This window comes from Sparassis crispa (genome assembly GCF_003851025.1).
Source record: "Sparassis crispa DNA, contig_000001F, whole genome shotgun sequence".
NCBI classification, from domain to species: Eukaryota; Fungi; Basidiomycota; class Agaricomycetes; order Polyporales; family Sparassidaceae; genus Sparassis; species Sparassis crispa.
This window is the reverse complement of record NW_020939748.1, coordinates 383,007-397,586: the sequence shown is the minus strand read 5'-3', so window position 1 is coordinate 397,586 and position 14,580 is coordinate 383,007. Positions and strand designations below refer to the sequence as shown.

General features: G+C 51.7%; 7 protein-coding genes across 7 annotated transcripts; 5 read left to right on the top strand and 2 right to left on the bottom strand.

Annotated features, from left to right (window-relative positions):
* Nucleotides 1-151: 151 nt before the first annotated feature.
* Nucleotides 152-1,485, top strand: SCP_0201210 (predicted protein; the record flags this gene model as incomplete). The annotated part of the gene is made up of 5 exons (XM_027754036.1): nt 152-400; nt 455-733; nt 788-825; nt 879-1,191; nt 1,243-1,485. The coding sequence occupies 5 exons, from the start codon at nt 152-154 to the stop codon at nt 1,483-1,485; spliced, it is 1,122 nt and encodes a 373-aa protein (XP_027609837.1).
* Nucleotides 1,486-2,410: 925 nt separating this feature from the next.
* Nucleotides 2,411-3,231, bottom strand: SCP_0201200 (hypothetical protein; the record flags this gene model as incomplete). Its single annotated transcript, XM_027754035.1, has 2 exons — nt 2,411-2,979; nt 3,027-3,231. 2 exons carry the CDS (start codon nt 3,229-3,231, stop codon nt 2,411-2,413), a joined length of 774 nt encoding a protein of 257 aa, XP_027609836.1.
* A 672-nt stretch (nt 3,232-3,903) lies between these two features.
* Nucleotides 3,904-4,488, top strand: SCP_0201190 (UPF0303 protein; the record flags this gene model as incomplete). The annotated part of the gene is made up of 2 exons (XM_027754034.1): nt 3,904-3,939; nt 4,012-4,488. 2 exons carry the CDS (start codon nt 3,904-3,906, stop codon nt 4,486-4,488), a joined length of 513 nt encoding a protein of 170 aa, XP_027609835.1.
* Nucleotides 4,489-5,762: 1,274 nt separating this feature from the next.
* On the top strand, nt 5,763-7,844 carry SCP_0201180 (hypothetical protein; the record flags this gene model as incomplete). The annotated part of the gene is made up of 20 exons (XM_027754033.1): nt 5,763-5,863; nt 5,919-5,955; nt 6,010-6,051; nt 6,105-6,217; nt 6,282-6,291; nt 6,354-6,371; nt 6,421-6,446; nt 6,498-6,523; nt 6,576-6,610; nt 6,658-6,682; nt 6,741-6,752; nt 6,806-6,821; nt 6,875-6,923; nt 6,980-7,080; nt 7,147-7,206; nt 7,263-7,290; nt 7,344-7,401; nt 7,456-7,480; nt 7,540-7,699; nt 7,758-7,844. 20 exons carry the CDS (start codon nt 5,763-5,765, stop codon nt 7,842-7,844), a joined length of 1,029 nt encoding a protein of 342 aa, XP_027609834.1.
* A 524-nt stretch (nt 7,845-8,368) lies between these two features.
* On the bottom strand, nt 8,369-9,108 carry SCP_0201170 (hypothetical protein; the record flags this gene model as incomplete). Its single annotated transcript, XM_027754032.1, has 3 exons — nt 8,369-8,569; nt 8,625-8,813; nt 8,872-9,108. 3 exons carry the CDS (start codon nt 9,106-9,108, stop codon nt 8,369-8,371), a joined length of 627 nt encoding a protein of 208 aa, XP_027609833.1.
* A 319-nt stretch (nt 9,109-9,427) lies between these two features.
* SCP_0201160 (Uncharacterized protein) lies at nt 9,428-11,823 on the top strand (the record flags this gene model as incomplete). Its single annotated transcript, XM_027754031.1, has 5 exons — nt 9,428-9,647; nt 9,698-10,639; nt 10,694-11,370; nt 11,426-11,536; nt 11,602-11,823. 5 exons carry the CDS (start codon nt 9,428-9,430, stop codon nt 11,821-11,823), a joined length of 2,172 nt encoding a protein of 723 aa, XP_027609832.1.
* Nucleotides 11,824-12,293: 470 nt separating this feature from the next.
* SCP_0201150 (Short/branched chain specific acyl-CoA dehydrogenase, mitochondrial) lies at nt 12,294-14,110 on the top strand (the record flags this gene model as incomplete). Its single annotated transcript, XM_027754030.1, has 8 exons — nt 12,294-12,376; nt 12,512-12,606; nt 12,673-12,773; nt 12,913-13,119; nt 13,167-13,505; nt 13,559-13,583; nt 13,633-13,982; nt 14,036-14,110. 8 exons carry the CDS (start codon nt 12,294-12,296, stop codon nt 14,108-14,110), a joined length of 1,275 nt encoding a protein of 424 aa, XP_027609831.1.
* Nucleotides 14,111-14,580: the final 470 nt, after the last annotated feature.

The window sequence follows — 14,580 nt, the reverse complement described above, 5'->3', positions numbered from 1 at the left end:
ATGGGTCTATCTTACCGTGACGTACAAAGTTTCCTTATCTAGACTTACACGTGCCATGCATATCCTGGCAAGCCCCATTGGTTGTCTCTGTCTCTGTCGCTGTCGTTTCTTTGAAAACATACTAACTGCTACCGGGTACTCCTAACTCCTGATGAAATGCTCAGTCTCAGATTTTCCGTCTTGGACACTCTGCACTCCAGATGAGGCCCAAGGTTACGCGAAGGCCACCGCAGAAGGGTTATATGCCCTTCTGCCGAATGAAATATTCTGGAGAGATCGTCAGGTCTACCTGGAAGAGCATGGATATCAATTAAGACCTCGTTATAGGCCTGGCTGGTCTCCGTCGTGGCTGGAGATGAATGTCACTCCTTCCTTCTGCGAGGATTCCATATCATTGCTGGTGTGTCTCGATGAATTACAGTAGTGGGCCACTCTTCACATGATGTGCGAATAGTGGCGCGATGTAATTGATGCGACTCGCAAAGCGGACGGCGAGCTTGTGTCTCTGAAGAGCGTGGAGAAAGACGGGAGCGAAGTTACTATTGCTCGATTCCTCTCCCGTCCAGAACTTCGTTTGGATCCCACGAATCATTGCGTTCCTATGGTAGACATTCTTCCTGATCCGATTGACTCCAAAGCAGCCATCTTGATTATGCTGTATTTGCGACCCTTCAATGATCCTGGTTTTGGTGCCATTGGGGAAGTGGTTGAATTTATGAGACAAACGCTCGAGGTAGTAATATCCATCCTCGGAGATTGCTGCAGACTTTCCTAACTTTATTTGAAGGGCCTTTGCTTTCTACACGACCAAGGTGTTGCGCACCGGTAAGCTGCACTCTGCATTACTTCATTTCGGAGATTACTGATCTCACACCAAGTGATTGTGCGGCTGCAAACATTATGATGGATGCTCGTTCATTGTACCCTCATGGCCATCATCCTATTCGCATTGCGGCAAGTCAGGATGGCATACACATGTTGGCGCCGTTATCTCGCTCAGACTGTTCCGTCCGATACTATTTCATCGACTTCGGCATCTCCTCATTGATCAAAAAAGGAGAGTCTCCATACGTTCTTGGTAGGCAAGGGAGAGACAAGGAATTGCCAGAACTTTCCTCAGAGATTACATATGATGCCTTTAAGGTAGATATATTCACTTTGGGAAACCTCTACAAGAAAGAGTTTCTCCAGGTGAGTGACAAGGCTCTGCCGGTTGCGTTTCCCAACTCTTTTAATCTCCAGGCATACCTTGATCTGGAATTTCTCGAGCCTCTTGTACAGAAGATGACCGCTCACAGTCCAGATCAACGCCCTACTGCAGCGGTCGCTTTCGCTGTGTTTGAGAGTATTCGACACCGACAAAGTAGTTCTCTACTACGATGGCGTCTTCGGAGAAGGGATGAAACTGCCCCTGAGCGCGTGGTATATGATACCATGGCTGCTGCGCGGGAGGGAATATACCGCTTGAGGCATTTCGTAAGGTAGACTGCATTACTAGACAGTAAGTGTCCCGATACCTTTGCATCTTCGTTGAGGTGATATTGTCAAGTCAGTACATGGACTTACGCCATCGCATCTCGCCTAGAGCTTCTACCAATTGAGATGCGCTATCGCCGCGCAATTGGTGCTTGTGAGTACGTCGCTTCGAAATCCTCAGACGTGTCTTGATCTTACCACGTCACCCACAGTAGAGCGTACGGGTCGGGACCTGTGTGCTGCACTGCAACCGGCGTTCATTAAGGACAGAGACCAGAGTGCGCCTGCGCATGTTCTCGCCGTGCCACCCTGTCCGAGCGGGTGTGGGTGGACGAGCGCGGGACGCGAGCTACTCTTGTGTGGACGCAGTTTCACGCGTCGGAGGGACTGGTTATACGTTTGAAGGGTGCCGTGTTTCACAATTCGTCCTTCGTACCCACAAGTGAGGACACGTCGTTCAACGTGTAGAGCATTTCGGACGCGCGGACGGGCAAACTAGCGTGATCATACCGAGAGCCGAATATCACCAGTTGACAAAAGTCACACCGAGAACTGTATGGGCGTGGCATCCAAAATCAATTGCAGTTTGTAAACTCCATGGATGGGACCTTAGTGCCAACAGCTTTAAGCTTTAGGCCTTTTAAGAGTGTATACGGTGTGCCCGAGTCAGTGTTCCGCACTACACCATGGAGCAACGAATCAATTTGGAGAATCAAGATCTAGTTATGCTATCTATTCAGTTGGAGTAACAACATTAATCGTGAGAGTACCGAGGTCCCCACGCTAACAAATAAACGATTGTCTTCCGCTATATGCATGACCTCACAGAGCTCCGTTCAGTCCCTAGCCCAACTCAACATGGAGCGCTGTATCTGGTTGTATGCGTACAACTGGGACGATAGATCGTAAACGCAGCTTCAACGCGCTCCAGCGGTCAAAGGAGATCTTCGACTTCGTGGAAGATCTTGCGAGCCGCATCCATCGATGGATCATTCCACAGGTCGTACACCGAGTCGCTATTGTCAACAAGTCGAGCATCGGTGCTGCTCCGGCGCTTGTCACACAACCATTTGACGAGGGCATACCCCACCGTCCATGGATGATCATTGGGAGGCCTCGCCTCCTGATACCAGTGAAGGTTTCTCAAAAACATCTCCTTTCCGAACTCGCATAGATAAAATCTCCCAGTGTTCCATGAGTCCACGACTGCCGGGTTCGTGTCACGTAGCAGAACATAAGGAAGGACCCAGATGAACGACTCCACATCGTGGCGATAAAGGTGAGTGATTTTCTCAGAGTAATAATCTTGGGTTAGCAAATCCAGTGCCATAAACGGGACAGTCACGGTACGATTCTTGCCGCACGGCGTCAAGGATCCTGGAGAACGCGCGACGTTGAGATCAAGGTCGCTCAATATGCCGCGCTTGGTGGCACGATCGTACATCAAATTGCGCAGACTGATGTCGCTACGTCGTATGCCAATGGACCAGAGATGAAAGTGACCTGGCAGAAAATGAGTTGCATGCATCCCATGAATAAAACATACTCACGACGATAGCAATCGGCCCACGCGCTCATAAACTCTTCTCCTTTCAGCTCATCAATGCATCCGAACTGACGAGTCTCCACAGCGGGTGGAATACGAAGAGTGCGGACAGTGTTGCTTTCCGCTTGGATCTCCAATGATTTCGATTCCGCGCTGATGCAATCCGAATAATAGTTGCAGTCGCTCGTAACATCGAGGACTTGGATCATCTTGGTCTCAAATACATTCGCCGTATGTTCTTTGGATACACGAATGGTCTCTGCTTTGGCGCTCCAGGATAATCGGGGGCAGATTATTTGGACCAAACGTTTCTTGGCGTTAGGAGGCAATGTGCATGCAGCACGGAGTAGGGTGATCCCAAAATCCAAAGAACTGCAATACTCGCATGATCGACGGGTTCCACCATCGTCCTTCGTGCGATGGACATGGGAATAGTTGACTGAGCGACGACATGGACATTCCCCAATAAGGGTCACGTCTGTGCATATTTTGGATTGAATACTATTGGACATATCATCGGGGTGAGATCTCTGCGCAGAGGAAGGAGACATCACATACCGTGACTGGACAGTAAGCATTCTTGACTTGAACTGGTGTTGCAAACAGACCAAGTGTCGGCAGGTGTGGGTGAGGTCGAGAGGGAGCTATAGCTGATAGCAGGACTCAGCCCCTGGGTCATGCGTGTTTCCGCACTGCAAACGCGTTGCAATATTTCTTCACCGAATATGGAACGGCTGTTCGGGCCGGATCACACTCCGGAGAATCCTCGAGATCAAGATCGTCTTGATCGTCGTTCGCCCGTGACAATGACGCCGGATGATATTCGGAGGACGAAAACGTCCGTCCACTCTCACCAAGCATCTTGCATCTGAACACTCAAGATGTCGTTCAGTCCAATCCGCTCGGCTCCAACAGACGTATGTTTTCTTTTTTTTACGAAACAAAACATACAACAGCCCTGGCTGTCTACTCATGTCACCAACATCCAGCTCGTGTCGGTCGCTGCGCAGGAAGAGAGGCTCATCTTTCCGTCCTTCACCGCGCAGATCGCTTTCGACCTTGGCTGCCTCATTCGCACCAGGCTTCAGGCGGCGTCGCCCAAGCCCGCCGTCGTAAACATCACGCTGGCGAACAGCAACCAGCTACTTTTCCATGCCGCGACCGGTTCCGGCACGCAGGCAGACAATGACCAGTGGGTTGCGCGAAAGCGTGCAGCAGTGCTCCGGTGGGGTTCGAGCACGTACGCGCTGCACCTCAAGTTCAACGGCAACGAGGCACTCTTCGCGAGTAAAAGCCAGCTGGGGCCGCGCGCAGGCGAGTATGCGATCCACGGTGGAGGCATGCCGGTGAAAGTACGTGGAGTGGAAGGTGTCGTCGGAGTAATCGTGGTAAGTGGTCTGACGATGCAGGAGGACCATGAAGTTATCGTCGAGGTCGTGGAGGAGTATTTGAAGAAGCTTCAGTAGAGTGCTGAAATACGAGAGGAGTCAAAGTCGAAGATAACGCTGTAATTGTAGATGAGTAGGAATTGTGACAGACGTCAGAAACAACACTCTTTGGCGCTGCCTTGGTGGGGTGAACCATATGTTCGGCAGTCGACCCTAAGAGATTCTGAATAGCAGTACGCGAGAGGTCTTGTTCAGTTAAAGGACAGTTCAAACCGAGAAACAGCAGCACATATACGTACAGGTATTCTTGTAAGAATGGTCGCGAATCATTGACCGAGCTGTCCAAGTTGCCAGTGAATATGAGACGCGGGGCCCGAAAGCTGGCCGCGCGAGAGAGACGGTACTCATTCGATCCGAGGGTCGGGAGCCATTTGCACCCGGCTCGCCAAGAGGCCCTTAACCGAAAATTATTTCCACCTAAGAAACTGCTAGTAGGAGGTGAGTGAAGGCTTATTCTCATGAGTTCCAGCCTTACAGTTGAAACCTATCGCAAAGGAGAGCTTGCAGCGCGTATCGGCGGGTGGTGTTCGGCCGGCGGTGGCGGGGCGGTCGGGGTCGGGCGCTTAGTAGGTGTGATGTCGGGTCACACAGCTAACAAACAGGTGACATACTTATGTAATCCTTTTTTGTAGTTCCTCGCCTTCCATATATAGGGCACATTCCCACGGAGGGAGGGGGCTTGTCCTTAACTGGATTTTCTGACCTCATGTGCGGAATTTGATTTTTGCATGCCTCTTGCGGCTCGCCACAGAATCGCCCCGATCTGCATCCCGTGTATGTTTAGGCGATTAGTTTCCTCTTTAATAAATTCCTTGGGCTTACCTTCCCTTACTTGCGGCGATACTGCAACGAGGAAGTAACATTTATGCTCCGGAGTCGCGTCAGCCGGAGTTTGAGCCTGCCGCATCACCATCAGGATCGCGCGCCACCGACGCCCAACTGGCTATGCTCCTCCGCTCGGACAAGGTCAGATACTCGCACTGTATGTCAATTAGAGAGATCTCCTCGTCCCATCTTGGTGGATATATTGCTTCTTTGTATGACCTTCCATGAATAATGATCTGGCCGATGCTGGTTTCTGGATTACGTTGCCTCTGCGTCCCTGGTATCCGAGCATGCCAGAGGTTTGATGTACTGATTTTGTGATTCCAGTTCCAGCATGTTTGATCGGTCCTGAACCGCATCATTGCCGAATGATCCAGCTACGTTGGATGACAGATAAATACGAGTATCCTCTCAGTGATGCACCTGTCTGGACATTGTCCTGACTTTCCGCGAGCCCAGTAAGCACTATGTCCTCCTCGCCGCCCTCGATTCCCCTCGGCGCAATTGCCACCATGAACCTCGATCCAACGATGGGGGCATTGTTCATTGGCATCCTGCTTGCTGCTATGTAAGCACTCTGGTCTCCAAGTCGTTGCTAGCTCACTGACCCACGCACCCATCAGATTTCACGGTATCACGACACTGCAGACGATTTTTTATGTACTTGTCCTTCTTATCCTCGCATGCCTGATGACTATGCTGACTGGTTTGAAGTACACGACATATCCGAAGGATAGAGGTTTATTTAAATTCTTGGTGCGTATCGCTACAATGACAAGTGTGTCTTGAGCTAGACCGAGCGTTTTTAGGTTGCATTTGTATGGGCGCTAGACACTCTATCCTTGGCAATGGTGTCATTCGCAGTATACATGTATGTTATCAAAGACTTCGGGAATCCACTAGCTCTTATGTATATAAACTGGTGAGTCGCCAATTCTTACCGATTGAAACCCGAGGAGATTGTGTACTGAACTATAGATGTCTAGGGGTGTCGCAGTGCGTTATTTCCGGCTTCTGTGTATTCTCTATTTTTCCATGATTGACCATTTACATTGAAGGCCGAACCAGCAGTATCTGTGAGTATTTATATGCAATCGTAGTGCGCTACGACTTACGTGACTCCAGGGAACCATAGCTCTCATTGTTCACCTGTATGCACACCTGAAACCCATTTCATACGTATGTACTGAATCTTCTTGCAGCTTCCTTTCATCTCGTATTTGGAAGTGTAAGACCGTTTTATGCGCTTATCTTCGTCTTCTGACGATTTACTGGTACAGTGGACAGAAGACTAGCATCTTTCGCCATTATCCTCGTAAGTATTACGCCTTTGTGCACAGGATATTGCTGATCGTCATCAAGTCAGTTATCGCTTTCGTGCCGTTTGGTGAGTAGTCGTTGATTTTCCATGATTTTGGAAATTAGCTTAAGCCGTCCCTCACTAGGCATCAGCTTCGGTGAGTATCTCTCAGTGACTCCACTGGAAGACCGCTCACAAATCATTCTACAGCCTCTGTGGGAACAATGTGGGTAATGACCGACATCTGACAGCTGAGCATATAAGTTGACTGCACTGCAGATTGCACAAGGGTTCCCATTCTCTCTGGACCGATGACCGAGACCTGCGCGTGGGTTCCACATTATGCGCTGCGAGGCCGATATGTCTGACGTACACCGTTTAAAGTGGATGTCCATCACTGCAGATGTCGTGACGGTCGCGCTTGATCTTGGAATTTCTGCTACTATATGTGTCTTACTGTACAAGAGTCGAACTGGATTTGGCAAGTGAGTGTCGTTGTGCTTTCCGCCTCCAGTAACGAGTCGTTGACGTTTTGCGTGGCCGAATTGTAGGACAGACAAGATTATTACTTTCTTAACAATTTACACCATCAATAGCGGACTACTTCCCACGTATGCAATAATTCTGTGTGTGTTGAATATTCAGCGCTCATCTCGAATTATTGCAGCATGGTCAGCATGGGTGGAATGATCGCGGTCAGTACGCGTGGCGTTACTGTACCTGTATTTTTGGCTTATTCGTTTGCTAGTACCTGGTATCCCCGAGCACGCTCATTTTTGAGGCCTTCATTGTGACTATCTCTAAGGGTATGTTGGACCTCACTGCGCCTACTGTCCGTTTACTGACACCACATAACGTAGCCTATAGCAACACGTTCCTTGCTACGTATGTCATGATGCCTCAACTCTGTTCTGCAGATCACTGTAACTGACTATTCCTAACAGACTGAATAGTAGGCAGTCTATTATGGGTCGTGCAATGGACGATTCGAGTCTTGCCGCGACGTCCGGTAAACAACAGCTCCATCTTCCATTGCGAATCCCACCACTCTCTTCGGTCAAAGAGTCCGACTTTGTTGACACCGACTCCGAAGTTGTTTCCCTGGCAAGTGTAGTTGTCTTCCTCGTGTTCAGGGTATTGACCAGCGTTGCGAACTTGGTAGACGAAGTTGGGACATGGTGACCGGAGTCGCGGTAGCAAAGGCGGGATCGAGGTCCATACTATGGTCGAACAGATGGTGGAGCCTTGATGGACACGGTAAGCAGTGATGGCCACACATTGTAATCACTGCTGACAGACGCATCATCGGAAGTCGCATGAGCTGGTCTACAAATTTAACTTATGTATTGTGTTCTTGGCAAACAGTACTAGTGTATCTTCACTTAATAATTACATGTGTGTTGTACAGTAGCAGCGAGGACATAGTGGACTTCTGAACCATGTGTCTGACATCTGCGTGTCGAAACACTTGCGGTACTGGGATTTAAGTGACCTGTATATACTACTCTGTCATATTGAGACAGAAACTACATCAACCCAGCAACTCGTCGCGTGTTTGAGGAACGCGACTTGTGATATCTTCAGATTTCCTTCGAATGAGACCATCATGTGCCGCTGATGAATGTATTGAGACAGAAGGAACGAAGGCAGCAGACATCTCACAGACAGGTATCAGCGCAGCAAAACAAAAAAGTAGAAGTTATTTAGGGTTAAAGCGATGCTTATAGAGTATGTAAGGTCCGTGTAAAAGTTCGATGTCCATGTCCATGTCCATCAATCCAGACCGAGAAGGCGCACGAATACGGGATAGCAGCTGGAGTAGACGTACTCTCCATTATTGTCTGCAGTTGGTTGGAAGACCACATTGTTCTGCGCATTTGCGCCGTCACCCGTGAGGCAGAGAGAGAAGCCGTCTGTCTGCTCGTTGACAGCAAGCATAGGGTACATCGAGCCTCCATTAGGATCCGTGTCGGCCTATATAGCGGCGGTCAGCCCTTAGTGTACAGGCGTAGGAAGCTGCTCAACTCACCACAGCACAGTAGATTTGAGCACTCGGGTCGAGATCCTGAGACTGCGTCGAGTACTCAAACGTGGGTGGCGAACCAGCAGCAACACTGAGATCAGAAGAGTACATTCCTGATTCCTCGTAGTTTGGCAGTAGTGCGCCACTGTTGAGAGAGAAGCTCGGAAACTGGTTATAAGGATAGGAAGCGAATGTCTACGTGTCACCGCGAGAACGTTAGAAGTTTTTCCAGAGATATATCAAGACAACAGACCGAAAGCACTCCGAACTCCTTCCCCTCTGTGCTCCCCGCTTGACCGAGTACGAGTTGAGCGCCACCTGAATCCGGAGTAGTGGCATTGAATGCGGAGAGCGTGAAGTTCCGCGCTGTGTCGAATGCGCCACCACCAAGATTTGCACACCATGATCCACTACTCTGGCGAACCTGCAAGACAGGTAGAGCCACAGCGTATACGCTAAGAGTCAAAAGAGTGACAGTGGTCCACATCATGTACGAGATTTTCATAAAGACCTAAGTGGCGACGTCGCGAGCAAAGTGTTTTTGTACGATGTAACCTCCCTAGCAAAACCATGATACTACTTACCTGGATGACTCGACGGGAAAGATTAATGGCCAACTGCAGCCGGTCAAGAGCAAACCAGGGCAGGCAGGCGCGGACACGCCCATGTTGGACACTCCCGATTAGATCTGAAAATAAGTGAGAATAAAGTACCTCCCTTATAGAGGTGACAACTCCCAAATTTGGGATGTCGGCAAACAAATTTTGCTTTGAACGACTGTCTTTCTGCTCACCTCCATCGCGCACAAAATGCAGCCTGTTTCTCGCCCTGCTTCAACTTCAACTCGACCAGCGATATCGCCAACTAGTCGCCCCCACCAGGTGAACACACAGACAAAAGTATTTGACACCAGCCATGGCCGACTCCTATGCATTGCCGATATTCGTGGTCGCCTTTCTGCGCTAAATGATCTCGCTCGAGAGGCTAATGCGTCTGCAATCATTCATACCGGAGATTTTGGTTTCTTTGGTGTGTACAGGGTCGTATTTTGGACCAACATTCGTCCTAATCGCTTGCAGAGGCACACAGCCTTGAAAGAATCAATGAGAGGACTCTCCGCCACCTCACGATGTACTCGCCGCTCATTCCGACGGCGCAGCGGAACCATCTACTATCGAACGACAATCCGCCGTCGGTGATTCGCTCGACGGTGACCATCTCGCTGCTATCTGAGTTCCCCCTACTGCTGTCGGGCCAGATCAAGCTGCAGGTGCCGGTGTTTACAGTATGGGGTGCGTGCGAGGATGTCAACGTGCTGGAGAAATTCCGGCTGGGCACGTACGAGATCGAGAACCTGCACGTCATCGACGAGGCGACGACGCGGTGCATAGACATCGGCGGGGTGAAGCTGCGGCTGCTCGGGCTGGGCGGGGCCCTGGTGCCTCACAAGATGTTCGACAACGGGGACGGGAAAGCGACGATCGCGGGCGGGCAGGGCACGATGTGGACGACGGCGCTACAGATAGGGGAGTTGGTGGACACGGCGCAGCGAGTGTTCGACCCGACGGAGACGCGGCTGCTGGTGACGCACGCGAGCCCAGGGCGGGAGGGGATTATAAATCAGCTCGGACTCGTGCTCAAGGCGGACCTGACGATCTCCGCGGGGCTGCACTTCCGGTACGCGTCCTCGTACAACGAGTTTAGCGTGCAGGGCGACTTTGACGGTCTGCGGCACAAGTTGCTGATCGGCAAGGAGGGCTTCGACAAAGTGTGGGAGACCGTGAAGAGTCAGGTGGACGCGGTTATTGACGAGCCCCAGAGGGTGCTCCTCGACAAGGCGTTCTCCGTCGTTGAACGCATACCGCCGCAATCACACGCGACGCAGCCCGGGCCCGGACAGTTCCCTGGCGAAGAGCCCGCTTGGAAAAACTGCTGGAATTGGAACTTGTGTGACGCCGCGTACGGCTCGCTCGTACTCGATATCAAAGACGGGCGGGTCAGCGCCGAATTGAAGAGCCAAGGTGTGTAGTACCACACTCATGTGTCATACTTTATTTTTTCTGAAGGTTATACAGGTTTCAACTATGCATATCGCCGCACTGCGACGCCGTCTACTGCCACTGCAGGTACCCCAAGCACGGCTGCATCTGCGCTCCCTGCCTCTGCCGGTGGTGGGCCTTCTTCGAGAGCAACTGGTACACCAATTGCGTCCGAAAAGCCCCTTCCTCCTCATTTCGCCACCAAGTCAACGACCTCTACCCCGCCGCCGCCACAGTCGCAAAGTGTCTCTGGGCGCGAGACCCCCAGGGATCCCAGGCTCAATGGTGCACCGAACAGCACAGCAGGTCTAGACAAGGCAGAAAAAGAGCGCTTGAAGCGGGAGAGAAAGAAGGAGCGGAAGCAGCAGGAACGTGTTGAACGCGAGGCTGCAGCCGCTAAGGAGAAGGAAGGGCCGGGTGATACAGCGCCCTCCGGCCCTAGTGCCAGCAGCCCCACATCCCCCGCCGCAGCGGAGAAAAGTGAGGTGGACGTTCCCCTACAACCCAAGTCCGGTAAGGCTACGCCGGAAGTACCATCTGGATCTGCACCGCCGCGGGAGGACGGGGTGACGTCTCCTGCGACGGAGAGTACGGGCGGCAGAACGCCCACGAGTAGAAGGCCGGCTAGGAATCCATGGACGATCTTCATGAGGATGACAGTGCCTGCAGGTGAGCAAGAGGTGAGGGAATTCTTCGGGGAGGCCAAGGTTGGGGTAAGTGCAGCGTTAAAATACAAAGGTAACGCAGATTAACTTATCCATAATACAGATTACGCGCGTCAATTACCCGCAGAACTTCCCTGGACGCGCGCAAAAGATGGTATATGTGGAGTTCGGAGATGAGGACGCTATGAAGGCTGGCTTGGAGAAGCAGGGAGAAGTATGTTATCTCGCATCCTGCGCTCTTTTATCAATCTACTGATGCATCGTCACCTCATTTTGCAGAAGTTGAATGATGCTATACCGGAGCTGAAACAAGCGACGGATAAGGAGTCGCGCAACGCGGAGAATGGGGGTCCTCTGAGAGGCTTTGGTGGGCGTGGGCGAGGCGGCCGGGGCGCGTTTGCCGCAAGAGGATTCGCTGCTGCAGGATTGACGAGAGGCACCCCTGCCGAGAGAGGACGACCAAGCGGTGAAGATGGTCCCAAGCCATCGGAGGGCTCGTGAGCTATGGGTGTGGAGATAAGTTCTACTTTTTGTGATGTATTCTTCCTTGCAGTTTGTTGGTTGACACTTGGAGACTCCTTTATTTTCCATGTGCTATGCTGTTCTTGATGTTGTTTGTTCTGCTTATGCTGCGCCACGGATATACTGCACATTCATAGTTAGTATGGTCATGGTAATTCTAGATCCTTATGCACGTCTTTCAAATGAGTTTTCCTTACGATACTGCTCTACTCTCTTCATCGCCGTCGTTATTTATCCTGGTCCACGTCCTTGTAAGATCTACATAAAACATACGTTATGTTTTCCGTGAGGTCCGGGTATGTGCGTCTTCCGAGGCGGAGTGCAGCGGGCGCTTATCCACGTGATTACCCCAGATTCTGACCCGTTAGTACTGAGCGGGGCGGCCGGTCTGGGGAGCACAAACTCGCCGTCGGCCTACTTTTCCCCTACAGCGACCCTCTCCCATCGCCATGTTGCGCACAGCTGCTCGTGTCATCAAGCCCTCTGCATCGCGCCTGCGTAGCGCGGCGTTGGCTTCCAATGTCTCTTCAAGGTTCGTTCGCTTTGATGCACTGGAACCGTCATCTATTTATTGGGCATCTGCCAATCGAGCCGGACGAGCTGTATGAGAACCAGCTCGGGCGGATTTGCGGTGAGACTTCTAGTAGTTCTTACCTTTGGCTCTCAGTAGGTCATTCTCGTGCTCGCATGCACGCGCCTCGGAGGGCGTTCTGAACTCTCTCGACACGTTCACCGAGGAGGAACAGATGCTCCGCGAGTCCGGTACGTCTGCTTGCGATATTCATCGCCAGGAATCATGGATTGTTAGCTGAACTGCGTGTTGTATAGTCGCACGATTCGCACAGGAGGTCATTGCTCCTAAAGTGCGTGACATGGATGAGGCAGAGTTAATGGACCCCTCCGTCATCAAGGGCCTTTTTGAGCAAGGGGTACGTGCATTTATCTGTGAAATGTTGTCTCACCTCTGTTGTGGATACACTGGACGTAGTAAAATTGTATCAATTCTACAACTTCTTGCGAATTAGTTACGCGTTTATCAGCAGGACTAATTGAATCTCATATTCTCAGCTCATGGGTATCGAGACTAGCGCGGACTACGGCGGTGCTGAGTCGTCTTTCACGTCCGCCATCATCGCAATTGAAGAGCTCGCCAAGGTCGACCCATCTGTGTCCGTCCTGTGCGACGTCCACAACACGCTCGTCAACACGATCTTCCGCAAGTACGGGACTAAGGAGCAGAAGGATAAATATCTTCCAGAGCTTGCCGAGTCCAAGGCGCGTCCTACTCTCTGCACCACGCATTTCGCTGACCAGCAATCCAGGTTGGGTCGTTCTGCCTTTCGGAGCCCGCGTCGGGCTCGGACGCCTTCGCGCTGCAGACGCGTGCGCGTAAGGACGGAGATCACTGGGTGATTAACGGCACGAAGATGTGGATCACCAACTCGTATGAGGCCGACATCTTCCTGATCTTTGCGAACGTGGACCCGAGCAAGGGCTACAAGGGCATCACCTGCTTCGTCGCTAACAAGGACATGGGCATCCAGATCGCGAAGAAGGAGCAGAAGCTCGGTATCCGTGCTTCGTCCACTTGCTCGCTGAGCTTTGACGACCTACGCATCCCTGCGGAGAACGTCATTGGTGGCGAGGGTAAGGGGTACAAGGTATGATATCAGCACCTCCATTTCATCGTCGCGCTCATGGCTTGTTTGGTCAGATTGCCATCGAAATTCTGAACGAAGGTAAGCACGGGCATAATGGTTCCGCCCGAGTTATGCTCATCACGTGCAGGTCGCATCGGCATTGCGGCGCAGATGCTCGGTCTCGCACAGGGTGCGTTTGACAAGGCAGTCCCTTACACGTATCAGCGGTCGCAGTTCGGCCAGCCCGTCGGCACGTTCCAGGGAATGGCGTTCCAGCAGGCGGAGGCCGCAATTGAGATTGAGGCGGCGCGACTGCTGACATATAACGCGGCACGCAGGAAGGAGGAAGGCCGCTCGTTCGTCCGCGAGGCGGCCATAGCCAAGTACTATGCCAGCCAAGTTGCGCAGCACGTCTCCGGGGCGGCGATCGAGTGGGCGGGTGGCGTCGGCTTTACGCGGGAGACCGGTATTGAGAAGTACTGGCGGGACTCGAAGATTGTACGTCGTTCACTGGTCTCGCCCCTCTTGTCTGACTGACCACTTCCCACAAGGGTGCCATCTATGAGGGAACGTCCAACATCCAACTACAGACGATCGCGAAGTTCATTCAGAAGCAATACTCATAGCTTGAGCGATCTTCGGCTTTTCCACGGGATTGATGGGTGGGAGATTTGTCGCATAGGATATGACCTATAAAAATTCTTGCTGGTATGCGGAGCCTGACTCGGTTCATCATACTCTCGTGGGTGGTGTGAACGTTGGACGTTTGAACGGGCACGTCCGAGCAACTTGGAAATTTGAGGTCATCTTGAACAAAAAATACCAGGATCTGCCGAAGTACCGTGACCTGCGCGCCTATGCAAGTCGGGGTTCGCGAGTCCGGAGTCGATGGCAGGTGCCTATCCCGCTCATTCCTCATCGTCAGACACGATGTGCTAGTGATAAACTGCGACTGCCAGCTGCTTCTGCTCGAGGTCATTCCCTTCAGTACTTTGAGACTGAGAGCTTCGCCACTTAACGGCAGCTAAATCCTGCTGCGTACACCGAGTTCAGGTGGCAGTCATTAATCTCTCACCTCGGATTCTCCTGTCCTTTC